Source organism: Elgaria multicarinata, chromosome 17 (assembly GCF_023053635.1).
Source record: "Elgaria multicarinata webbii isolate HBS135686 ecotype San Diego chromosome 17, rElgMul1.1.pri, whole genome shotgun sequence".
In the NCBI taxonomy this organism is placed as follows: domain Eukaryota; kingdom Metazoa; phylum Chordata; class Lepidosauria; order Squamata; family Anguidae; genus Elgaria; species Elgaria multicarinata.
Window position 1 is genome coordinate 17115748 of NC_086187.1, and position 26019 is coordinate 17141766.

At 45.3% G+C, this 26019-nt stretch overlaps 2 protein-coding genes across 3 annotated transcripts in view; one reads left to right on the forward strand and one right to left on the reverse strand.

Moving 5' to 3' along the window:
- ABCC6 (ATP binding cassette subfamily C member 6) overlaps positions 1 to 18193 on the reverse strand; it is a 40589-nt gene extending 22396 nt beyond the window's left edge. The window contains exons 1-14 of one of the 2 annotated variants that reach the window (XM_063143593.1): positions 18084 to 18193; positions 16177 to 16353; positions 15863 to 15988; positions 13319 to 13456; positions 11514 to 11639; positions 11140 to 11201; positions 10647 to 10778; positions 8478 to 8681; positions 6828 to 7005; positions 4687 to 4848; positions 3812 to 3904; positions 2617 to 2820; positions 2383 to 2529; positions 763 to 850 (exon numbers count right to left, since the gene is read on the reverse strand). In XM_063143593.1, the coding sequence (XP_062999663.1) occupies positions 763 to 850; positions 2383 to 2529; positions 2617 to 2820; positions 3812 to 3904; positions 4687 to 4848; positions 6828 to 7005; positions 8478 to 8681; positions 10647 to 10778; positions 11140 to 11201; positions 11514 to 11639; positions 13319 to 13456; positions 15863 to 15988; positions 16177 to 16353; positions 18084 to 18140 (1894 nt within the window). In that variant the 5' untranslated portion in view covers positions 18141 to 18193. The remainder of the gene's footprint in view (positions 1 to 762; positions 851 to 2382; positions 2530 to 2616; positions 2821 to 3811; positions 3905 to 4686; positions 4849 to 6827; positions 7006 to 8477; positions 8682 to 10646; positions 10779 to 11139; positions 11202 to 11513; positions 11640 to 13318; positions 13457 to 15862; positions 15989 to 16176; positions 16354 to 18083) is intronic. The other variant, XM_063143594.1, reaches the window with a different exon arrangement.
- Positions 18194 to 21024: 2831 nt separating this feature from the next.
- The window catches only part of LOC134410326 (BOS complex subunit NOMO1-like), a 41947-nt gene continuing 36952 nt past the window's right edge, over positions 21025 to 26019 (forward strand). Inside the window, exons 1-3 of the mRNA XM_063143532.1 lie at positions 21025 to 21180; positions 24497 to 24586; positions 24762 to 24807. Coding sequence (XP_062999602.1) covers positions 21040 to 21180; positions 24497 to 24586; positions 24762 to 24807 — 277 coding nt within the window. The 5' untranslated portion in view covers positions 21025 to 21039. The remainder of the gene's footprint in view (positions 21181 to 24496; positions 24587 to 24761; positions 24808 to 26019) is intronic.

The following is a 26019-nucleotide window of genomic DNA, read 5'->3' on the forward strand; positions in this document are numbered from 1 at the left end:
ACTGTACTCCTTTCGTCGCCAGCTGAAGACCTTTTTATTCTCTCAGTATTTTAACAACTTGATTTTAACTTGAATTTAAATTCTACTGTTCTAACTCTGTATTTTAATCTTATATCAATTTTTGCTGCGTGGTTTTATCCTGGTTGTGCTTTTTATACTGTATTTTGTAATTGTGCTTTTTACCTGTTGGTTGTTTTATTATGGTTTTAATTTTTGTGAACCGCCCAGAGAGCTCCGGCTATTGGGCGGTATAGAAATGTAATAAATAAATAAATAAATAAATAAAAAGAACCAAACACTTGGAAGTTCCCTTATTTTCTGACTACACTTACTATAACGTTTCTCCAAGAGGTTTAGGGCAGTTCTTTAGTCTCACGATGGCTCTGTGTGTTTGTTTATTACTACTACCACGACTGCATTTATATTGCACTGATTAATCAATGGACAAAGCAAAATCTAGCAGTATTATAAGCTCAGGGATGCATTTGCAGACAGTAGCATATGCAGATGCTAATCCTTAGTCTATTCTGCCACCAAAAAGAGAGAGAGAGAGAGAGAAAAGGGTATGTTGTTGTTATTAATGTTGTTGTTTTGAGGATATTTTATAGTATCTTTGCATTCAATGTTGTTCTCCCACCTCGATCCAGAGGGGGAGGCAGGTAAGAAATATATAAATATACCCCTTATGGTATTATTATCATCATCATCATCATCATCATCATCCCATGTGCAGAAGGAAACTGCTCCTCAGCCAATACTTACTGCAATCTAAAGCACCAGGGTCTGTTGCTGTTTGATCCAACTCTTCATGACAAAGGAAAGCAGCTAAACGGTTTATGGACACTTTTGCCTGGACAAAAAGGAAACACAGATACAGTGCAACTGAGGGTCAGTACGGGAGAAATCCAGGGTGCAACACGGTGGCTTTAAAAGCGATCGTATGGTGGCTCACCAGTGTTCAGCAGTTGACACATTTAAAATATACTTGTTTGCAAGCCTCTGCTATTTTGCTGCCACTGATCCATCCTTATTGCTATTTTTTTAATTGATTTTTTTTTAAAAAAGAAGAAGGCAGGACTACGTTCACTTGGGGTTCACCTGTTGGGGACTTCATGGCCACATGGGTAGGGCCAAAGCTAGAAGTTGGTGGGGTCATCCTTTCCCTCGCTGTCTCTGTCTCTCTCCCCCTCCACCATCTCTCTCTTTATGACATACCTTCTTTCTGTCACCTCTTCCTCTCTCTCTTTCTGACAACCTCAACTCTCTCTCTGCCACCCAATTCTCTTCCTCTTTATCATATCCTTTCCCTCTCAGTTTGTCATGCCCACCTCTCTCTTTCTGACACTTTCTCTCTCTCTCTCTCTCTCTCTGCCAACCACTTCTTTTTAAAATATCATTTCCCTATATTATTATTTATTATTATTATTTATTTATTATTATTATTTACATTTATATCCCACCTTTTTTCCTCCAAGGAACCCAAGGCGGTGTACATAATCCTCCTCCTCCTCTCCATGTTATCCTCACAACAACCACCCTGTGTGGTAGGTTGGGTTGAGAGTCTGTGATTGGCTGAAAGTCACCCAGTGGGTTTCCATGGCCGAGTGGGGACTAGAACCCGGATCTCCCAACTCCCAGCCGAACACCTTAGCTACTACACCACACTTTTTGACATTCTCTCTCTCTCTCTTTCTCTCTCTCTGTGCCACCCCCTCTCTTTGCTGACACTCCCTTCTCTTGCCTCCCTCCTCTCCAGCCAGCAGGCTGCCAGGAGGAAGATGAACCACTTTTGCCAGAGGTCTGAAGTGATTGCTTGGACAAGGGCTTGGAAATTAGGCTGAGGACCTCAGGTTGCCCACCATTGGTTTATAGAACATAAGCTGACCTGTGAGAGCCCTAAAAGGTACCCCCACCCAAGTACCTTGAACAGATAAATAAGACACACCCGTGTAACAGGCCTGGCATCCTTGGTCGGAAATGTCAGGCGCCTGCCAAGGCCCATGGTCCAATAGGGGCCCCACTGATGACTTCCAGAGCTCCCTGGCACTTCCTTGCTGTTGCTGCCTGTTCACTTGCCTGCTCAAGGACAAGAGCAAGGAGGAAGAGCATCAGGCTCTGCTTACATGGCCCTCTTCTCCTGGGAACTGGGCCCAAGCAGAATGGGCAGTGGCAAGGTAGGAAGAGGTCCACCCATTGGGTTCACCTTGCCCAAGGGCAGCCCATGATCTGGAGGTGACCCTACCTTATAAAGATGGGCTTGGCTGAAAACACTGGGCATGACATATGGTAACCTGCATAGAGGAAAAGGGTTGTGGGGAGCTACAAGCACTCTTGGCTGCAGTGATGCAATGTAGTCAAACAAAAAGCCAACCTGCGACTCACCTGCATGACAGCGTTCATGGAAAAGGGAAGGAAAGAATGAGCCGTGTGGAGTATGTTGACCAGGGCCAGCGAGACAAAGGCTTTCTGGGCGTCCATGACGTTCTCCTCATCCACCAACGTGTAGACTGCGAACATGATGAAGGAGATCTGTTGAGGTAGAATGAGTACAATGGATGAAGAAGAGCAGCCAGATGGCACAGGGGGCTTCTGCAGAGGCTGGCAAAGACCACTCACCAGAAAGGTCGACGAATGAAAAGAAGCAAGGGAGGCGGAGAAGAGGCACTGAGATGACTTGAGGGCTCGAAGTTCTTGGTTTCGGGTGGCCAACACTTTGCCCGTAAAGATCTCCTCCCAACCGTGGATCTTGAGGATCTTAATGTCACCAAGAAAGGTGCTGGTGAGTTTTGCCCGGCTGTCCTTATACTTCATCTGAGCTTCCTGAAAGATGGAGCCCAATTTGCATCACTGCTGTTACGATCCAAAAACAGAAGGGTGCTGAAGAAAAGCTTGGTTTCCTGAGGATAATGGGAGTTGTAGTCCTAAACATCAAGAGGGGTTGAGGAAGTCTCATGGAGATTGCAGGGAGTTGCACAGACCAGCAGTCTGACCCAGTGCTGCAGTGTAATTTTAGATCCTGGACTGAATGGTCTCATGGGTGCGCTCTTTAGATGCCCACGTGTATTACATATGCGATGGGTGAGCTCCCCTGTGTCCTGTTCACCATCTACTTGCCAAACTCCTGCTTGTTCTCTGACCCTGGTGTACATGTAGGGATAGCCATCAGACAGTCTGTGGGCATCTGGCAAGGGCTCATATATAATCCAGGAGGCACAATATTGTGCAAAATCATGGGTGGGAATATTTATGGCAATCGCAACTGGTGTCAATTCGTGGCTGTAAATACATCAATTTGAACAAAACTGCAGGTGTAAAGGACCAGCCACAACTGTATATTTGCGCAAATTGTGCTCTTTACAATTGTACAAATTACAATTCCTGTAAATGTTTCCCAGCCATGATTTTGCAGAAATTGTGATGTGCCTGAATCTGTGTTTGTGCAAATCATGATGTGCACAGAAAAAGGTGGGGAACCGTGAGCTTGCCCGACTCAACATGCGTCGAGTTGAGTGAGCCATCTCAGAGGTTCACGAGCCGGCATCTGTGGGGGTGAGCTAGTAAAACCTTGCTGAGGTCCACCCAAAACATTCCTGCATACAGCTAGCATTTCTCTTCACCCGCCCCACCTCCATCCCATGCTTTACAACTGCTTCTGCCTTCCTGATAGGTTAGCACAATTACAAAAGCAAACAGTTTGTCAACCCATAAATAATAATAATAATAATAATAATAATAATAATAATAATAATAATGTTTTAAGGTTGCTGAAATCTGAGAAACCTGCTGATCACTGGTAGGTAGCAATTCATACCTGGAAGTGGCTTCTCTTCTTGCTGATTGCAAAGTTCAGCGGCAAAAGAAATAAGAATACAATGAGAGCAGACAAAACAGATGGTCCCAGGAGCTAAATGGATGCAAAAATCAAAACCAATGCATGAATGAAAGGAACACGGAGAGAATATTTTTTTATGCATACATCCACATCCACACGTCTTATATTTGCCTGGCTGAAAATGAGATAAGAGTTGAAATATGAATAGCCAAGGTTATTACAGTGGCATTGCAAGTAACCCAATGTGAAAGCACTGGGGTAGCTCAAGGGTAGAGCACCTACTTTGCATCAAAGTCCTTCCCCCACCATGAGCCCCCCCCTACAGATGTCACAGAAAGAACCGCGCCAATTGCTTTCCGTGGTCGCAACAGAGAAGTTGGGTGACCTTATGGGAATGGGAGAAGGGGCGTTCCAATGGTTGGGGAAGGGAGGGGAGCAGAGAGACCAGGATCCGCAAATTCCTATGGCCTCTCCCCACTCCATGGGTTCAGTGGCCCGTCTCACTTGGTTTTTATTTGGGGGACGGGGAGGAGGATCTGGAGGCAAAATTGTCTCCATGTTCCTTCTACCCTGCCAGCAACAACCCACGAACGTGTCGGATTTTTGGAAGAGCAACGCCCTACATTGGCTTGTTGTATTAATCATATCCACTTGTCACCCACAATTTAAAGCATCTTCAGTATTCTAGATATTAACACAGGAACACACGTAAGGAAGCAGGGGGGAAAAATAGATGCTGAAGATATAAGAGGCATATCGGCATTAAACACGTCAAACGTTAAAAATAGATCCTTCCAGGGTCTGATTTGAACACCTGGCTCCACTTAAGAGGAACACAAACGGGTATCTTTTACCTGCCAAAGGAAGATGAAGCAGATGATAATTCGGATGGGAGCAAGCCAAGTCCCGTTAAAATAGATAATGAGATCCATGAGTTTTTGCACGTCGACAGACACCAAGTTGACAATCTCACCCGCTGTTGTGGCTTTCTTGGCTGCAGGTGACATGACTAAGATCTAGAGGAGACAAATTCAAACTGAACAATTCGCACATTTACTGTTGTTTGCGGGGGGTGGGTGGGAGAGAACAGTGGCTAGCACCCCAACAGATCTGAACGTGCAGTGAGTTTGAATACCTAAAGATCCACAATTTCATTGTTTAAAACAGGAGTGGGCAACACGTGGGCTGCATATGGCCCTCCACGGCCATTTTTCAGGCCCTGTCCCCACAGTTTAATTTGCAGTGTCAGCAAAACAACAACTCAGCAGTTTTGCAAGAAAAGAGGGATAAAACCCAACATAATTCCTACTTAGAGTAGGCCCACTGAAATGAACGTGACATGTTAGTCATGACCAATTTAAGCCCCATTCATTTCAATGGGCCAACCCTGAGTAGGACTTACTTTGGATTTTATCCATCTTAGGACACCACGCCTAAAAAAGGATATTATAGAGCTTGAAGAAGTGCAGAAAAGGGCAACTAAAATGTTTAAGGGGCTGGAGCATCTCCCCTTTGAGGGAAGATTACAACAGCTGGGAGTGTTTAGCTTGGAAAAAAGGAGGCCGAGGGGGGACATGATAGAGGTGTACGAAATTATGCATGGTATGGAAAATGTGGATAGGGGAATATTTTTCTCCCTCTCCCCAAATACTAGAACCCAAAGGGGTCATCCCATGAAGCTGATGGGTGGGAGATCCAGGAAAAATAAACAGAAGTACTTCTTCACATAGCGCGTAATTAAATTATGGAACTCACTACCACAAGATGTAGTGATGGCCACCAATTTCGATGGCTTTAAAAGGGGGTTGGATAAATCCCTGGAGAAGACTATCAATGGCTACTAGCTCTGAAGGTTGCGTGCTATCTTTAGTATTCGAGGCAGTAAGCCTGCGTGCACCAGTTGCTGGGGAACATGGGTGAGAGGGTGCTGTTGCACCATGTCCTGCTTGTTCATCCCTGGTCGATGGCTGGTTGGCCACTGTGTGAAGGTTGGCCTTGGTCTGATCCAGCAGGGCACTGCTTATATTCTTATGATTTTACCCAATCTATGTGCTCCTGCATGTCTTGTTTTCTTCTGTTCCTTGTCACTTTGTGCACAGTTGTCCTTCTATTGAGATCCTAGCTGGATCCCTTTAACCCAGGACTATCAAACCATTTTGGGCCTGCGCATTCCGATTTTCGAAGGGCCTCCGAGGTTGCATTCCAGCAGTGCGCAGAGCTAAAGGCAGAACCAAGGACAGCGAAAGCAATATCCAGCAGGGCCAAATGTAAATTCTTACTGAGCTGGACATTTCCCCACCATCCAGTGTGCAAAGCACAGCTCAATTCTATGCAAGCCTACTCAGGGGTAAGCCCCAGGGCAGCAACCCTGATGCCTGCACCATTCAATGTTAGGCCAGTCTACTCAGGAGTAAGCCCTCATTCAACACCTCACTCCGATGCAACAGCTTTCATGCCAACGAAATGCACTGTCCAATCCTTTGCAAGTCTACTCAGGAGTAAGGCGCCCTGCACCACCTCGTTCTATGCCGCAGCTCTGATGCTTGTAAGACGCACACCTCAATTTTGGCAGGGGATGTAAAGGTTGATCGTCTTTACATGTCCTCTTGCCTCTGATTGGAGGTGACCGCAAACGTTGCGTGGGGGCCAGATGTGGAACTGCCAGGGCCACATCTGGCTTGGTGACTAGAGGTTCCCCATTCCAGCTGTAGCCTCTGTACAAGCCCCCAGCGTTTGCTACTTGTTAACTTTTCCCCATAGACTCCTGATTTAGTAAGAAGTGCCTGGGCTAGGATTGTGAGGTTGCTGGTGGGTCTCTTTGCCTTTGGGCCTTGGACCCCTCCACCCCCATTTCAGCCCCTGAAATAGCTCCTTTCCCTCCCTTCCCGGCCCTCTCTGCCCCTTTGCTCATCAGAATTTTCTGGATCTCCTCCACAGCACCACTGAGTTGGAAGAAAAGCACGTACAGAAGAGATCACCCAACAGCACTGTGTACCTTCCGATAAACAAGGCCCGTGACAGCTGTCTTTAACCTCATGCCAGATACAAGACACATGTACATGTACTGCTGTTCAAACAGGGTCTGGAAACAAGCCAAGAGGAACATTGACGTAGCGTAGAGATAACCTTTCCAGGAAGGAGCTTCTGGGTCAGTGATGAAATCTAGGAAAAGACTAGAAGAGGAGGGGAAGATAGTTAGTGACATACCTAGAAGAAGAGCTACAACACTCAATGGAGGCATCTCAGCCACTTTCTGCAGAAGATTAAGAACAAAGGATGCTGCCTTTAGGAATGGACAAATCTGTCAATTTCAGATTCTTCTTTTTCCACTCATTTGTTTGGTTCATCCTGAATGTTGAGATTTTTTTTTAAAAAAAATGTTTTAATGAAAACTCATAAGCATTTTCTTGTGCTCATTTCTCCTAACGCACACATTTTCGCATGCATTTTACCTAAAATACTCATTTCTTGCAAGCAGTTTTCCTAATATGATGCATTTTAGTTATTACTATATTTATATCCTACCTTTATTTTTATTTTCCTCTTGCAAGGAAGCCAAGGTGACTTACAGGGTCCTCCTCTCCATTTGGCCCTCACAACAACCCTGTGAGGTAGGTTAGGCTGAGAGTCAGGGACACGCCCCAAATCACCCAATGACCTTCATGGCCAAGTGGGGATTATAACCCAAAACTCCCGAGTGTCAGTTCAACACTCTAACCACTACACCACACTGGCTCTCATTTAGGGTGGATTCCTGCATTGAGGAGGGGGTTGGACTCGATGGCCTTGTAGGCCCCTTCCAACTCTGCTATTCTGTGATTCTATGAGAGTTCCAGTTGTGGAAGTAAACCTGTGTCTGGGTTGTGCATCAAGGGTTTTGGGAAGACAGAGACCTAGTTTATTTATTTATTTTTATTACATTTATATCCCACCCTTTCCCCCTCTTATAAGGAACTCAAGGTGGCTCACCTGGTGGTCCTCCTCCTCCTCCTCCTCCTCCTCCTCCTCGTCTTATCCTCACAACGCCCGTGTGGTAGGTGAGGCTGAGAGTCATTGACTGGCTCAAAGTCACCCAGTGAGCTTCATGGCTGAGTTCTGAGTCCCAGTCCAACACTAACCACTACATCATACTGCCTTTAATGTTATTTTCTCTGGTAGACACATTTCAGGAAAACGTTAGGGAAAACTCCCTAACGGCAAGAGCTATTTGCAGCAGAATAGACTGCCTTGTGAAACAGTGACCTCTCCTTCACTGGAAACAGTTAAGCAGAGGTTGGATGACCATGTCTCAGGGATGTTGTAGTTACAAATTCCCATATCCAGGTCCTGTATTGATCAGGGATGGGCTAGATGATCTTCAAGAACCCGTCCAGGTCCTGCATTGATTGGGGGTGAGCTAAATGACCTCCAAGAACCCATCCAGCTCATGATTCTATGAATCCACCGTGCATAGATGCAATGGAACATGAGAACATCAGAAGAGCTGTGCTGGATCAGACCAAGGGTCCATCTGGTCCAGCGCTCTGTTCACACAGGGGCCAACCAGCTGTTGACCAGGGATGTACAAGCAGGACATGGTGCCACAGCACCCTCCCTCCCATTGGTATTATTTCCTTTTAGGGAACCATTTTAGATGCCCACATACCTCAGCGTCTTTGGGATCAAAAACAAGAAGACATCGCAGCAGACTAAACAGAGGGTCCCAAGAAGAAAATAAGTCCCAAAGACGTTCCAGAAAGCTTTCAGCAGTGGCTTGCTTCTGCTGTATTCTGGCTGAAGCAGCATGGTGGATTCCTCTCCTTCTTCCCCATTTGGTCGCTCTCTTTTCAGTTTCAAGGATTCTGCTAATCTGATCAATGATAACACAAACAGGCAGCTATGGTCTTTATTGGATTTAATTACAGGCATCTTTAGATTTGCCCTTCCATCACATGCCCCTAGGCGGTTTTCAGAAAAGCGAAAAGAAAATGTAAAATACAAAATACAAAAAAGTCATGGAAGAAGCAAAGCAACATACATCGGTCAGCAGAATGAACAGAGCATTTAAAAAACCTCAATAAAATAATAAAAACGTTTATTTGCCTGGTGCAATAAGGTAGATGGCAGGTGAACCTCTCTGGGAAGAGCATTCAGGCGTACCTCTATTTGTGTAAACAGATTGATCTGCTTTTATGCATTCTACTGAATGCACAGATGTCAGGGGCTATGGGCAGAGACCCATAAGTACAAAAGAAGTGCCCTGAAGCTGGATCAGACCAAGGGTCCATCTAGTCCAACACCCTGTTCACACAGTGGCCAACCAACCGTTGGCCAGGGATGGACAAGCAGGACATGGTGCAACAGCACCCTCCCACCCATGTTCCCCAACAACTAGTGCACACAGGTTTACTCCCTCCAATACTGGAGACAGCACACAACCATTTGGGCTAGTAGCCATGGATGACCTTCCCCTCCAAGAATTTATCCAACCCTCTTTTAAAGCCATCCAAATTGGTGGCCATCACCACGTCCTGTGGTAGTGAGTTCCATAATTTAACTCTGCGCTGTGTGAAGAAGTCCTTCCTTTTATTTGTCCTAGATCTCCCACCAAACAGCTTCATGGGATGACCCCATGGGGTTCTAATATGTTGAGAGAGAGAGAGAGAAATGTCTCCCTGTCCACATTCTCCATATCATGCATAATTTTGTACCCCTCTATCCTGTCTCCTGTTAGCCTCCTTTTTTCCAAGCTAAACAATCCCAGTTGATGTGACCTTCCCTCGTAGGGGAGATGCTCCAGCCCCTTCATCATTTCAATTGCCCTTGTCTGCATTTCTTCAAGCTCTATAATATCCTTTTTTAGGTGTGGTGACCAGAACTGTACACTGTATTCTAAGTGTGGTCGCACCATTGATTTGTATAAAGGCAGTATGATACTGGCCATTTTATTCTCAATTCCTTTTCTTATAATGCCTAACATGGAGTTTGCCTTCTTTACAGCGCCCTTGTTGAAGTTACGGGTGTGGTTCGCTGTAGGGATGTTTGGAGTTTGGGAAATCCATCCCACATGTATTTCATAGATTGTGTGGTGTCATTTGTTCCAGTGTCCATTCACAGACAGATTTGGTTTTTTCCACCCATTAAGCAGAAAAATAAATAATTCTACAAGGAAGTTCACAACAATTTTTCCTGCAGATAAATTTGCATAAATTTCAGGAAAGCAAAATAAATAAATCTGAAAATCCATGGATTCCTTGTACCCTGGGGAGGCCAGTCTGCAGTGGCTTCCATAGGGTGGATTCTTAGAATCTGAATCTTTTTAGTCCACCTTGAATCTCTCCAGCATCCCTGGGTAGCTAGCATGGCCCTGCTCCCTGAAACATAAAAAGTATTTCCACAGGGGCTCAAGCATAGATTACATTACAAAGCAGTACAAGCATAAATCTCTTTTAGGAAACTTCCAGACGGAGAGATCCTAGCATGAACAATCAAAAGGCATTGTGCACTTATTCCGTCTTCCTCTTTAACAGATTTTTTTTTTCTTATCAGAGAACTGTTCCATATCAGAAAACACATATCAGAAGTCGTGTTCCAGGAGATGGTGAGATAAACCACCTTATCCTATCAATTGCCTTTTTACTGCTGCTGCTATTGCTTCAAAGGAGAGCCCTGCTGGATCAGACCCAGGGTTCCCCAAGCTCAGCATCCTATTCTCTACCAAGGCTACCCAGATGTTTCCAGGGAGTCCACAAAAGACATCTGCTCTTCCAGAAACAAGAAGGACTAGGAACTTGCTCACTTCCTTGCAGTTGTTCTTACAGGCAAATGCACTTACTGTTCAGCTCTTACACGATTCTTTTCCCAGGCGTCTTCAATCTTGGTAACAATCTCTTCAGAGGAGTTTTCTTTTGCTAGCGACCACAGGTCTTCTGTTTGCAACGGTTTCCAATATCCTTTCCAGATCAGCCTGTGAAACAGAGCTCATCAGTTGAGAGAAGGGGTGTGTGTGTGTTTGACTAGATTTTAAAACGGGAGTTGAATGTGGCAGAATGAACATACAATAAAAGCCTCCTCTGGAACCACCCTCAGCCAAAGTTGGCTTTGGCAAACCATTATCACCAACACCCCCAAAGCGAAGGCAATTGTGTGAAGTGGACCTCATTGACAGGAGAATACAGACCAATTGAATTCCTTCTCAGAACAGTGTTCTGCCCAGGCTAAGTTTGCCCCAGGTAATTTTCTTAAAAACCAAACCAATTCCAAATTGATGAATCAGACTGTCAGTTACATTCCACAAGAACGAGATGCAACATTATTTCTTTTCTTACCCAGCAAGCCACCAAAATGTGATTTTGGAAGCAAAAGAGGCCCTGGATTCGGGACACGGGTTCTGCAAGTTTAAGCATAAGACAACTCTCAGATTTGCATAACTCAGGGGAGGGTAGAATATAGGAATCCGCTGGTAGATCACTGGATGATAGGCAATCGATCCGCAGGGGTTTCTGACTCCCAAAACAAAAACAACAAAAAGGATCCCCAGGCATTCTTCTCCTTCCACTTCTTCTGCAGGGGGAAAGACATATCAACTTTCCCCCCTGGAGCAATAAGGACTAGAAGGCTAAAAAAAGAGAAATAGGAGCTGGAATCCTAAAGAAAACATTAAAGGCTCCCTTAATGAAAAGTGGAGAGGCCAAATGCTTACTGTGTCATTGAGAACTTTGGAGAAGAAAGGAAGCTGATCTACAAAGCAGCACAGCACGAGCTCCAATAAGACCAAGGTGAAATAACTGTACGTAGTAACATGTTGGAAGGGATCTTCTCTGAAGCCCTGCAAAGAATTGCTGGCCATTAGCAAGATATCTAAGAGTCCTCCACACTGTATGTAGTACTAGGGCTGTGCTCCGCTTCTCTTTGGTTCGGAGAAGCAGGAGCAAGGCGGCCTGATTCGCCTCCGGAAAAGGCGGAGGCAAAGAGAGTCGGTGGGGGGGGGGCTGTGGATCGAGGCTAAGAGGATCACTTCAATCCGGAGCTCTGGATGTAGGTAAGTAGGGGGGAGGGGACTCATCCACTGCTGTTGCCGTAGTCCCTGTGGTGACGGCGATGGAGCCAGGTAAGGGGGCAGGGAGGAGGGAGGCTTACCTGCGTCCGTCGTGGGCTTCAATTGAGGCCCCGGTTGAAGCCGGAAAGGAAGGCTGAGGCCTCTTCTGGCTTCAAGCTGGGGCCTCAATTGAAGCCTGTGATGACGGACACAGGTAAGGGGGTGCGGTGGGGTGAAGCCGGATCTTGCTCTGCTCTGCAGAGCTGGGGACTGGCGGAGCGGCGCGAGGTGGATTGGGCCTGTTCCGGATTTTCTGGATCGGGCCATGAAGCGGATTGGGGGTCTGTGCACAGCCCTAGTACGTACAACATCAGCATCTAATCAGAATCAACAACATAGTTTAAGCCTGATAAAGTGATCAGATACAGACCCTGTTCAGAAGACACCTAAACCATGGCTTTAACCACAGAGGTTAAGCCAGAAAGCCAGGCTGTGTTCAGAAGACACCTTAAACCATGGTTTTAACCATGGTGAATAAAGCAAAAAGCCTTATATGCTGTGGTTAAAACCATGGTTTAAGGAGTCTTCTGAACACGACCTAGCTTTCTGGCTTAACCACAGTGGTTAAAGCCATGGTTTAAGGTGTCATCTGAATGGGCCCATAGTCTCTTTTGGATTGTTTTTGAAAGTTGTGTTTATGTTATTAAAAGTCTAAAAAAGAAAGTGCGTTAGTTATTCATTTTTAAAATCCAAAAATGCAAGTCAAGTGAAATGTATTATTAGAAGAAAACTGGAAAATATTACCTACAAAGCCATACAGAGGTATTGCTTCCCAGTGGCTTCCTAGCATCAACCCAACTGCTTTATAATGCATTACTGGTTGTGCTTTTTATACTGTATTTTGTAATTGTGCTTTTAACCTGTTGGTTGTTTTATTGTGGTTTTAATTTTTGTGAACCGCCCAGAGAGCTTCAGCTATTAGGCGGTATAAAAATGTAATAAATAAATAAATAAATAAATAAAATTACTCTGTCCTTGGAGACTACAGTTCTCTGGGTTCCCTGGGAAGAAGCCATGACAGCGAAATAGGCTAACGTTAGCACAGAGATATCCAAACCAGCCTTCACCCCCAATGTTCTGTTTCATTACAGATTTTGTTAAGTCATCTTTTCATTCCATTGTCCACTTATTTATGGAATTGGATTTTTTTTAAAGGGATGCACAAGAAGTTTGTTCCAAGTACACGTTGACACTAATGCACACTAGTTAAGTAAAAAAATATGCAAATCCACCCTCCCAAAGTAAGAAAACAAAACAGGCCCACAAGTCCACAGAATCCACATGGCTCAGGAAAAGCTGGTCTGCTACTGATTCTGCAGGTTAGAGTCACAGAAATCCAAATTCATTTGAATCCATTGCAGATTTCTGTAACATCCCTACCTATGACATAATTCACGTCATGCACTTACCACTTCCAGGGCATGTTGTATTGTGGAGATAAAGGAGACCATGGCAGAGAGGAAAGAGAGTAACCAATACACCAGCAAAATGCCCGAAGACTGGACGCCTTTCAGTCGTTCCACTTGGGTTAGAAACACCACCAGGATCTAAGGGGGAAAAGCACAATCGATAAAGCCTCCATTAAGAACTGCTTGTACTAAGCACACTCATGTTTGTAAAATGTGGCCACATGGAAGGGACAGCTTGCAAACCAGGAAGAAAACAAATCACAAACGATTCAAGTTATGAAAATGGGTGTCCGTGTTGCATTACCGTTGGGGGGGTGGGGGTGAAGCCCGGCCACAGTGACCTGAGGTCTTAAAAAAGCAGTTGTGGGAGGGACATCATGGATCATCCCCTCACCAAAAGCAGTGCTGCTAACCTGGACAGTCACACAGAGGTACACTGCTTTGTAGTGGTACATCATAATAGGGAGAAAACGTGGAGGCAGTGACAGACTTTGTATTTCTGGGCGCAAAGATTACTGCAGACGCTGACTGCAGCCAGGAAATCAGAAGACGTTTACTTCTTGGGAGGAGAGCAATGACAAATCTTGATAAAATAGTTAAGAGCAGAGACACCACACTGACAACAAAGGTCCGCATAGTTAAAGCCATGGTATTCCCCGTAGTAACCTATGGCTGCGAGAGCTGGACCATAAGGAAAGCTGAGCGATGGAAGGTAGATGCTTTTGAACTGTGGTGTTGGAGGAAAATTCTGAGAATGCCGTGGACTGCAAGAAGATCAAACCAGTCCATACTCCAGGAAATAAAGCCAGACTGCTCACTTGAGGGAATGGTATTAAAGGCAAAACTGAAGTACTTTGGCCACATAATGAGAAGACAGGACACCCTGGAGAAGAGGCTGATGCTAGGGAAAGTGGAAGGCAAAAGGAAGAGGGGCCAACCAAGGGCAAGATGGATGGATGACATTCTGGAGGTGACAGACTTGACCTTGGGGGAGCTGGGGGTGGCAACGGCTGACAGAAAGCTCTGGCGTGGGCTGGTCCATGAAGTCACGAAGAGTTGGAAACAACTGAACGAATAAACAACAACATCTTAATAGCTATACACATTCAAATCCTCCTTCTTATGTGGGAGTCCCTTTCCACATTTGGGGACCAACTAAATATAATGCCATACATCTGTAATTCAAATCCCTGTGATTTTTTTTTAAAGTAATTAACAGCCCTGTGTCACCCTGTTGAAGACAGAGGTGGTGTTGCTCTAGCGGGACCCATTTCTTCTGTGTCATCCCACCGCACACACCCATCTAAAGCTGATATTAACTCTAGGAAGACCTGCATGTGTGTTTTCCCCTGCAGTACTTGTAGCTGGGAGCAATCTCGATCAGGGAAATGGGACAGGGAGAAAGACTTAAACCCGGATTCCTCAAATCTTCAAAGCAGCCACTGCGAATTAGCAGGGAACAAGCAAGACTTTGGAAGAGGCTGAAGACAGATGGCCGGCATTGCAGCTGTTTTAACCCTGATAATTGATGGGAATTCGTATTGATGCCTCTGGTTAGAGAGGCAATTCACAGAGAAGGCAGAACTGAATGAGCGCTTCCCAGTCCCACATGCACACAAGGATAAAAAGGAGACCACACCCTTCTTTAGTGAAGAAAAATAAAAATCAGTTTACTCAGTTTTTTGCATATAATATGCAGGTACAGCATACAGTTTCATTTTTTAAAAAACAGTTTGTTCAATGTATTTGTGTTCTATAACACTGGCAGGTGCAAGAGAGCAAACGCAAATGCTCCCAGTATTGGAGGAGGTCATTGAGGGAGAAATGAGGGGAAGGGGAGGGACAAATTACAGGAAACCACACTGGAGGCTATAGAGATCCTAAGGCTAGCTATGGCCTAAATTCCCATGAACGAACTAAATGAAACACTGCCCTGTTCTGGTAGCGTGCAGACGTGGTTGCATTATTCCCAACCATAGAGCCACAGACTCATAGAAGTGTAGAGGTGGAGGGGAACCTTGTCATCCATCTATCTCATCCATAACTTCGGCTATGGGGCGGTATATAAATTAAATAAATAAATAAAATAAATAAATAAGTAAACCTCTGCTGGATGCAGGACATCTTGAGCTCAAGCAACCCTGATAGATATCTGTCCAGCCTCTGCCCAGAGACTGCCATCAAGGGAGAACCAACCACCTCTGAATATTTGATTCTATGTGTTGAACTGCTCTCAAGGACAAGCAATTGCTTCTAATGTTCAGCTGAAATCTACCCTCCTGTCATTTAAGCCCATTAGATGTAGCCTGGTCCTCTGGGACAGGAGAGAATCAATCTTTCCTCTCTTCTATGTGACAGCCTGTTGGGTGTTATCATATGTGTGCGTGTACACACACACACACACACACACACCTGCCCAGTTTTCTCTTCTCCACACCAAACACATCCAGTTCCTTTTTCGTATTTTCCCTGCTTCTGAAGAGGGCCCCAAAGCCGAACATCAGGGCACAACGTGAAAATTATAGACGAAATAGTTGGAATTACCATTGTGACGAACTGAAATGCAGGTGTAGTGATAAGTCCTGGGGCCCGTGGAATCCTTTGGCTTGTTTCCCAAAGAATGTAAGATGTACTTGAGAAACATAGCAATATCAAGGCAAAACCAAGACCCTGAAAAAAGGATGAATGACTTGATTAGAGGAGCGTCTCAACAGAAAAGACTGGAAAATGTGCAAATGAAGGCATAGGCTTCTCAGTGCTGGCCCCCTGCCTGTTATTTTTAATGGGCATGTTGCTGAGATAGCAGCAGTGTAATTCGTTGCTATGGCTGCAATCAGACTGCTGGGCTGTAGCCTCACCATTTTTGCTTTAAAGATAGCTGACATCCTAATATAGCCTCTGCAGCTTTTCCGAAGGTAAAGGTAATAGAAAGGAAAGGAGGCCCAAAGGTAGATGCAAGGAATCCATAGCAGCACAGTGCGCTGGAAACATGAAGAAAAACTTGGGGTTTCGGCATACCATGTCCGGTTCCAGTCCTGCAATGACACAAGAACATTAAGATGGAGCAAGCAAAACAGTGATGAGTAATAGCTACTTGTTGCTTTTAACTATTATTTATGGTAGGTTTTATTACTGCTGTTTTACTGACATGGCCGTGTGTGTGTGTGTGTCTTTAAATGTGCGATTTATTTCATGCTTGCGATTGGCCACTTATGGAAGTTTGCGGGTCCATTACATGACATTGTCCAGGATGTTCACTGAGCTATCTCCTAGGAATCTCCGTCTCTCTAAAAATTGAGATAATGGGGTATTATCTGGCAAATAGCGGGATCTCCCAGTTAGTAAACTTGGCGTTGTGTTATAATTCCGCCACCTGATGACGCTATCTCAGTAAAGTGAATGGAAGTGAATGGAGCAGGCAGAGAGAGGAAGTATTCAATTCAAACCACCTGGATGTCCGTGTAATGGAACCCATTGTAATCCTAGAAAGAATGACAAAGCAGAAAGCCCTGGTAAGACAGCGGGATTTTTTTAAAAAAACGTAGAGAAGCTCAGGGTGTGTGTAGGGTTTATTCAATGTTAATCAAATGTAAGTCCTATTCATTTCAAGGGGGCTACTCTAAGTAGAACTAACACTGCAAACAACCTATATAGAAAGGCAGTATATAACTGTTCTAAATGAATATGGGGATTTCTTTAATGGGAATTAGGATCTCTATATATTTTAAATGTATAGAGATGTATAGAGGAGTTGAGATCTCTATATATTTAAATACTTTGCAGGGTAAATTTTAAGCACCCTCTTAGTTCATACTTTCAAATGTCAAAAGTCCTCCCCTCCAAAGCAGAAGGGTTTCAGTGGTAGCCAAATGAAAGCGGCCATCAGATTTATTTATTTTCAAAACAGCCACAGAAGTCCAAAGTTTCTTCAACTCTAGCCTCTCTCGCACTCAGAGATCAATAGCGGGAGAAACCAGGAAGTTAGTGTTAAAGTTTTAAAGAGAGAGAGAGAGAGAGAGAGAGAGAGAGAGAGAGAGAGAGAGAGAGAGAGAGAGAGAGAGAGAGAGAGAGAGAGAGAGAGATCAAAACCAGGGGAGGCTGGTGACTCCGATGTCAGTGGGGCTGTGAATCCATTCTAGGTTTCAGTCAGAACCAGTCAGCAGTCTAAATGAGCTCCCCAAGGTGCTGAACCTATTTTGGGGCTAGGATTTGACACCGTTGATAGCTCCTTTAGAGTTCTGACTGAAAGCCAGAATGGATTCACTGCCCCACTGACATGGGAGCTACCAGCCTCCACTGATCAAACTATGCTGTGTTGATAACTTGCTGGCTTTCCTGGGTTGCGGGCAGGTGGATGTATATTATCTACCTGTGTGAGAGGAGCAGCTATTAAGGGTGCAGTCTTATGACTGGTCAGATGGGGGGGGGGAAGTACTACAATTCCCAGCATTCCCCAGTCAGCTGAGAGTTGTAGGATTTCCCCCCTTGTGTAAAAATGCATAGGATTGTGCCTTAAGGGTGCAATCCTATGCATGTTTACCCAGAAAACCTTCTCTCGAAGAAGAATCTATCGCCCCATTGCTGCAAGGCAGAAGGGAGAACGCTTTGCTTGCAGGGGCAAACTTTCCCCAGCGGATTGCGCGAGCCCACTCTGTGCACGTCTACTCAGGAGTAAGAGCCGCTTCGTTGCACGGCGCTTGCTCCCACGGAGGCGTGGAGCGTGGATTTCAGCCTGAGACAGCGGCGCGCATCCTCTTTCACTCACCCACAGCGCAGCAGACGGATCCAGCCGGGTACTACATAAACCACTCGCCCCGCTCATGCTTCTTGCTTTTCTCCCTTCAGATCTTCCTCGCTCCAGGTGGCTGCCCGCTGTCTGGGCTCTTTCTACAGTTTCTGGTTTCTTCAGGGGCGGGGATTTGCAATCCAGCTGCCGCCCACCATCACCACACACACAGAGGTTTTTCCCCCCCTCTCTCTCCCCCCCCCCACTTTTTTTTTAACCAAGGGCAATCTTGCAGATAAAGGATTATTTATTTATTTTTTAAAAAAGATTCAGTTACAGCGGAGAAAACCGCAGCTTATTTGAGTAAGGAAAGCTGGCCCAATTAGGGTGACCACATGGAAAGGAGCACCTGTATCTTTTAACACCTGTGTAGAAAAGGGGATTTCAACAGGTGCCATTTGTAGGCATGCAGCACCTGGTGAAATTCCCTCTTCATCACAACAGTTAAAGCTGCTGGAGCCCTGCCCTCATGACCAGATACAAAAGAGGGCAGAACAATTTAGGGGTCAACATCTCTAAATGACAGAATGAAGGCTATTGTGACTTAAAATAGTGAAACATTATTTTAATCTCCAGAGCCAGTCAACAATTATTATTATTATTATTATTATTATTATTATTATTATTATTATTTATCACAAATGTTCCTGCTACAATAACCCCATGCGACCTTAGGGCAGCCCTGCCCAACCTTTCCTCCTCCTCATATGTTGGACTACAGGTCCCACATGGGATGATGGGAAGTGTAGTCCAACACATCTGGAGTGCACCACATTGGGAAATACTGCCTTAGGCCAGGGGGGAGCAGAACGTAGATGTCCAGATGTTTTGGACTTCAACTTCCAGCATTCCTGATCATTGGCCATGCTGGCAGGGGCTTCTGCGAGTTGAAGTCCCAAACATTTGGTGATCTACCTTCGGCCTAATCCTGCTTTAGGGCATGTCCACAAACTGCTAAACTCTAAGCAAGGGCTGGGTAGTGTTTTAAATAACAGAATGTCTCTAAAATCTAAACTGGCCCTTCACAAAGTGTTAGATATGTTATAGTCTACCATGTTCCTTTTTTAAAAAAATTACAGGGTCCACAAATTTATGCTTTATGTGGTAAACAGGGCTGCTGTGTGTGCAGGGGTGAGTCCTGCCACAAATGTGAACTTTGGCAAGCCAGATTCCTGCTTTGGGCAAAGGGTTTTCCAGATCTATTCTAGTAGTAAAGTCCAGCAGGTCTCAGGCATGAGATTTGTTATCAACTAACTGAACAAACTAGACAGGTAAATGATTCCCCGAAGCTGAGAAGCAGTCCAAAATGTATGCGACGAGTGTGCGATTTCCTTGATTTAAAGTTACCCATCTCTGAAAAGTTACCGCTGTTTCTTTTTTAGAATCACTAAAAAAGGAGGAATGCATCAACACCCCCCCCCCAAAGAGGATAGTGACTTGCATAAAATTTGCATTTGCTACTGCACAGGTATAGATGCAAATTTAGAAATATTATAATTTAAAAAGAGATACAGTGTATCCCACCATAGCCAGGGCCTCTTGTGCCCAGTCTGCTGTCCAGGTGGTCACTGTGGATAGCAACAATATTCAACCTTTGCTCATTAAGTGCACAATCCCGGGGATGCTTAAAGATAAAAAAGGCCTGCAACTCCCAGCATTCCCCAGCCACTGGGGAATGCTGGGAGTTGTAGGACACCCCCTTGTCTAAATATGCATAGGCCTGTATCCTGAACCAGAACTGGACAGGACAGCCTTTCAAATGGAGGACTATCCTCTGTGAAACAGGACCCATGGCCACCCTAAATCTTATGCAAGTCCCACTATGTTCATTGAAGCCCACTTCAAGGGTAACATCCAACGTAAGTCCTAATTAGAGCAGACCCATGGAAATAAATGGGTGTTAAGTTAGGGTGACCCTATGAAAAGGAGGACAGGGCTCCTGTATCTTTAACAGTTGCATAGAAAAGGGAATTTCAGCGGGTGTCATTTGTATATGGAGAACCTGGTGAAATCCCCTCTTCATCACAACAGTTAAAGCTGCCCTCTTTTAAATCTGGTCACTCTAGTTTAGCTCCTGCAGCTTTAACTGTTGTGATGAAGAGGAAATTTCAAGGGGCCGTGCAAAACCGAAGAAATGAAATTAGGGCCCGTCCATCACTTTCTTGCTGTTTTTAATGATGCACTGGTTTAAATGTTTGAATTAGTTTTATGTATTTTATGTTATTTTTAATTGTGTTGTACCCCACCTTGATCCAGGGGGAGAGGCAGGTAAAAAATAAATAAATATATTATTATTATTATTAACCCGACCAAGCTCGCCTTGTATTATTCCCAAGCAGAATTCCTTCTCCGCGAGCCCCTGCCAAAGGAAGTGAGACAGGTGGCTACCAGGAGCAGGGCCTTCTCTGCTGTGGCACCCCGGCTGTGGAATGAGCTCCCTAAGGAGGTTCGCTTGGCACCTACATTATATGCTTTTAGACGCCAGGTGAAGACCTTTTTATTCTCCCAGCATTTTAACAGTCTATAAATACATTTTAACTTGGTGTTTTAAATTTGTAATTTTGCATTGCTGCTGTTTTTATCTGGGTGAGCTTTTATATTGTATTTTATATTCTGGTTTTATACTGTTGTTTTATACTTTGAATGTTTTTAATTTTTGTGAACCTCCCAGAGAGCTCCGGCTATTGGGCGGTATAGAAATGTAATAAATAAGTGAATAAATAATTAAATAAAATAAAATCCAGAGACCTCCCAGCCGGCAGGGGGCAGCCAAACCTCTGCGTCTCGCCCTCGCCGGCATGCAAGCCTGCTTCCGGCCGCTCCGCTCTGAAGAGGCGATCATAGAGCTCCGCCGGCGCATGCGCCGCCGCTCCCCCTGACTCAGCGCGGACTCTTCGGCGGCTGCTCCGCGTGGGGCGGAGAAGGACGCGGTGGGATGCGGCGGCCGGGGTGGGCGCCGCTGGCGCTATGCTGCTGGGCGGCCCTGTGGGCTGTGGCGCGGGGCTCCGAGGACATCGTGGTGGGCTGCGGGGGCTTCGTCAAGTCCGACGTGGAGATCAACTATTCGCTGATCGAGGTGAGCGCTGCGCCCTGCTAGGTAGGCAGCCGGGCGGGTGTTGCCAACTTACCTCCACCCGCCGTTGTAGCGGTGCCTTTTGCACAGGGGTAGCAGGTGAAGCGTTTGGGCATTGAAATAATAACGATAATTATAATTGTCTTTAAATCAGTGCACGTCAGGCTGCTGTTTTGAAAAGCACAGGAGCAAGCTACGTTGGGTGTTGCCCGGTCAGTTGGCAATCCTGCTTGGGCTGGTGTTTTAAAAGGCAAGAGCAGAGGCTGGGTTTTCTCTTGTCATTTGGCAGTCCTGCTCAGGCTGGTGTTTTAAAAGGGGCAGGAGCAAACTACGTTGGGTGTTCCCTGGTTAGTTGGCAATCCTACTTAGGCTGGTGTTTTAAAAGGGGCAAGAGCAGAGGCTGGGTTTTCTCTTGTCATTTGGCAATCCTGCTTAGGCTGGTGTTTTAAAAGGAGCAGGAGCAAACTATGTTGGTTGTTCCCTGGTCAGTTGGCAATCCTGCTCAGGCTGGTTTTTTAAAAGGCACAGGAGCAGAGGCTGGGATTTCTCTTGTCAGTCCTGCTTAGGCTGCTGATTTAAAAGGCCCAGGAGAAGAGCTGTGATGGATCAGACCAAGGATCCATCTAGTCCAGCATTCTGTTTGCAAGGTGGCCAACCACTTGCCCACTGGAAACCCATAAGCAGGACATGGGTTACTTTTTAGATTGTAAGCCTGTGGGCAGGGACTGTCAAGAAATACTTTTGTAAGCCGCCGTGAGAGCCTTTTTTGGCTGAATGGCGGCATAAAAATCCTTAAATAAATAAAAATAAATAAATAAATGAGTGCAACAGCACTCTCCAGCCCATGTTCCCCAGCAACTCTGGGCTTGCAGCAGTTGATACTGAGCGTACTTTTCTGTTGTTATATAGCCATCATGAATAGTAGCCATTGATCAGCTTCTCCTCCATGAATTTGTCCAGCCCCCTTTTAAAGCCACCCAAATTGGTGGCCATCGCAACATCTTGTGGAAGTGAATTCCATAGTTTAACCATGCGCTGTGTGAAGAAGTCCTTCCTTTGATCTGTCCTGTATCTCCCACCCATCAGCTTCATGGGATGACCCCCATTGGGTTCTGGTATTATGAGAGAGGGAGAAAAATGTCTCCCTCTCCATTTTCTCCTGGCCCTTAACTCTGGAGTTCATGGTGGCCTGCTTGAGCCAATGTTTTGCACCTGGTTATTGGATTTCAGAGGTCCAGGAAAACCACTGTAGGTCCTGCAATCCTGAGCTAGAGCAACGGTGGGTAGGCATTCAACGAACCTTCCCCAACCTGGAGCCCTCCAGATGTTTTGGATGACAGCTCCCAGCATTCCTGATCATTGATCCTATGGGCTGGGGCTGATGGGCATTGAAGTCCCAAAAACTCCTGGAAGGCACCAGGTTGGTGGTAGCTGCTTTAAGCTTATGGATTTCTTCTTTTTTTTTGCATACTGAAATCCCGAAGTCATCGGGACAGGTGGAAAGCAGTGGCTCTGGAAAGGTGGACATTGATTTGAAGTACAAGGGTGCCTCTGAGCATATGTTCAGCCCTGTACCAGAACTGGAGCTCTTTCACTCCCCCCCCCCCCTTTCTCTCACACACACATCCTTTCACTACTTCCTATTTCCTCCAAAGCTTCTTGCCTAATTTAGTCGGTGGAAAGAAAAGAAAAAGTTTTCTCATTGTTGCTTTTTTAAAAACCATTGGGTGTTGGAATCCCTTGCTGGTCTATTACAAATCTATTACAAGGATCTACTGGTAAATCCCGATGTACCTTCAGGCTGAGAGTGGTTGGAAAAACCAGGTTTGTCCTGTTCTTCCTTTACATGCTTGCCTCTTTAGATCTTGCGTTTCTGTTATGTTGCAAGACCGATGTACTAAGAGCGAACTGGGTTCCCCGGGGACACTCCTTACTTAGCCCGAATGACACTCCTCTTTCCCCCAATCACGCGGATCAACGTGATCAGGGGATTGCTAGAAGTACACCCCTCCCCAAAATAAGGGGGGGGGACCTAAGTGGAGAAAATGACTCAAAACAACCCAGTGAGGACTGAGCTTGCTATGAAAAGTGTCTCTTCGGGGGGGGGGGGGGGAACTAATCAACGCCCAGAATAATGCAAAGGAGGAGGAACGTAATATAATGTGATATAATGTAATGGAGTCTCCAGGAAGAAGGCATCACTTTGAACCATTCAGGAGGTCCCATTCATAGGATCATAGAATAGTATAGTTGGAAGGGGCCTATAAGTCCATCGAGTCCAATCCCCTGCTCAATGCAGGGATCCACCCTAAAGCATACCTGACAGATGGTTGCCCAGCTGCCTCTTGAAGGCCTCTAGGGTGGGGGAGCCCACAACCTCCCTAGATAACTGGTTCCATTGTCGTACTGCTCTAACAGTCAGGAAGTTTTTTCTGATGTCCAGCCGGAATCTGGCTTCCTGTAACTTGAGCCTGTTATTCCGTGTCCTGCACTCTGGGAGGATCGAGAAGAGATCCTGGCCCTCCTCTGTGTGACAACCTTTCAAGTACTTGAAGAGTGCTATCCTGTCTCCCCACAGTCTTCTCTTCTCCAGGCAAAACATGCCCAGTTCTTTCAGTCTCTCCTCATAGGGCTTTGTTTCCAGACCCCTGATCATCCTGGTTCCCCTCCTCTGAACACTCTGCCATCATCTTAAAATAAGCGGGAGAGTAAACCAAACCTCAATTGATTTCCAGTCCTCTCCCTTCAAGCCCCATAGACACGCTTTGAGTCGTGGCATTCCTTGTCCCCTCTCCTTCCAAGCATCCTTAACGATGTCTTCAAAACAGCAGACTTTAATTAATTTATTTTATTATTTATTAAAACATTTATATCCCACCCTATATCACAAGAACGTCAGGGCGGCGTACAGATAAATGCAGGGGTCATCAACCTGGTGTCCTCCAGATGTTTCAGACTACCACTTCCATCAGCCCCAGCCAGCAGGGCTAATGGTAAAGGATGTTGGGAGTTGCACTCCGTAGTGTCCAGAGGACACAGGTGCCTACCTCTGGCTTAATGTAGGACATTGTTCCGCTCTCAGTGGAAGTTTCTGTAGACCACACTTCTCTGGCCAGGTGACCTCCAGATGTATTGAACTGCAACGCCCAGGTTCCTGGCCTTTGGCCATGCTGGCTGGGACTGATGGGTATTGTAGTCCAAAACATCTCGAGGACACCCATTGGGAAAGGCTTTTGGAGACCTCCGTGTTGACTCTAGGTGGGACAACCGTCTTTCAGAATGATCACATTCCCATTTCCCCCTCTTTTTTAATTGATAGATTAAGCTGTACACGAAACACGGGACCCTGAAATACCAAACGGACTGCGCTCCAAACAATGGATATTTCATGATTCCTCTGTACGATAAGGTAAGCAGCCATTTGATATCTGGGCTGAGAGGAGAAATGCAACCATCTTGGCTTGGATCCTAATACACGCTTCATAACAAATCACAAAGCTGCAGATTGATTTTTTTTTTTTTAAAAAAAGGAAATGTTGGATATCATTGCCATTGCAACAAATGTTCTTTCTTCTTTTTTTCAGGGGGATTTTGTCCTTAAAATTGAGCCTCCCCTAGGGTGGACGTTTGGTATGTACCTGTCTCCATACAAATGATTGCTATTGTATGTTTTAAGATGAGAAGATTTGCTGTTCCGTCTTAGCTGGGGCTCAGGGGTCGTTTCGGAGATCACGTTAAACTAGGGTTAGGCAGCTTGTGGCTTTCTAGATCACTTTGGACTACACCTCCCATCATCTCCAGTCAGTGTGGCTAATAGTCGGGGATATTGGAAGGTGTAGTCCAAAGCATCTGAAGGGTACTGAAATGCCTACCTCTGCTGGCTAAGCCATAGCTTAGAATATAGGAAACTCCCTTTGTTTCATCTTAGACCATAGGTCCACTTGGTTTGTCTATTTTGGGGGTCTCCAAAGTGGTGTCCTCTCATTGTATACTTGGCCCCTCCTGATTTTAATCTTGTTTCTTAAGTTTTTAAGGGTGCAATCCTATGGGTGTTTATGCAGGAAAAAGTCCTGCAATTCCCAGCATTTCCCAGCCAGGGATTTGATGTTTGTGCACCCCCTATATACATGCATGCGAGAGTAAGTCCTATTGAGCTCAACGGGATTTACTGACTAGACCTGTGTAGGGTTGTAGTGTAAATCACAGCTTCCTTTTTTTTATTATTGCCCAAGGCTGTTGGGCAATAAAATTAGGCAAATCCTCTTGGCATTTAAACTGGGCAAAGCACCATTGAACTACTTTCTTACTTCCAAGAAGACATGCAAAACATTGGCCTGTAATATGGTCCTGTATAGGATGCATTTGTACTGGCTTGGTGAAATTTGAACCAGTTGGTCAATTTCTTATTTATTTATTTTATTTATTTATTACGTTTATATACTGCCCCATAGCCAAAACTTTTTGGGCGGTTTACAAAAGTTAAAAACAGGGAATGTTAAAAACAAATATGTTATTTATTTAAATATATACAAAATTGAAAACCATCAAAAGCATAAAAACAACAATATCCTTTTAAAACTATTCTGGGGTCAGTTAAAAAGAAACACACTCAGCACATGTTGTTAACTGCCTGGAAGAAGAGAAAAATCTTGGCCTGGCACCGAAAAGATAACAATGTTAGGCGCCAGGCGAGCCTCGTTGGGGAGATCGTTCCACAATTGAGGGGCCACCACTGAAAAGGCCCTCTCCCTTGTTGCCATCTTCCCTGAGCTTCCCTCGGAGTAGGCACCCGGAGGAGGGCCTTAGATGTTGAGTGTAGTGTATGGTTAGGTTCACGTTGGC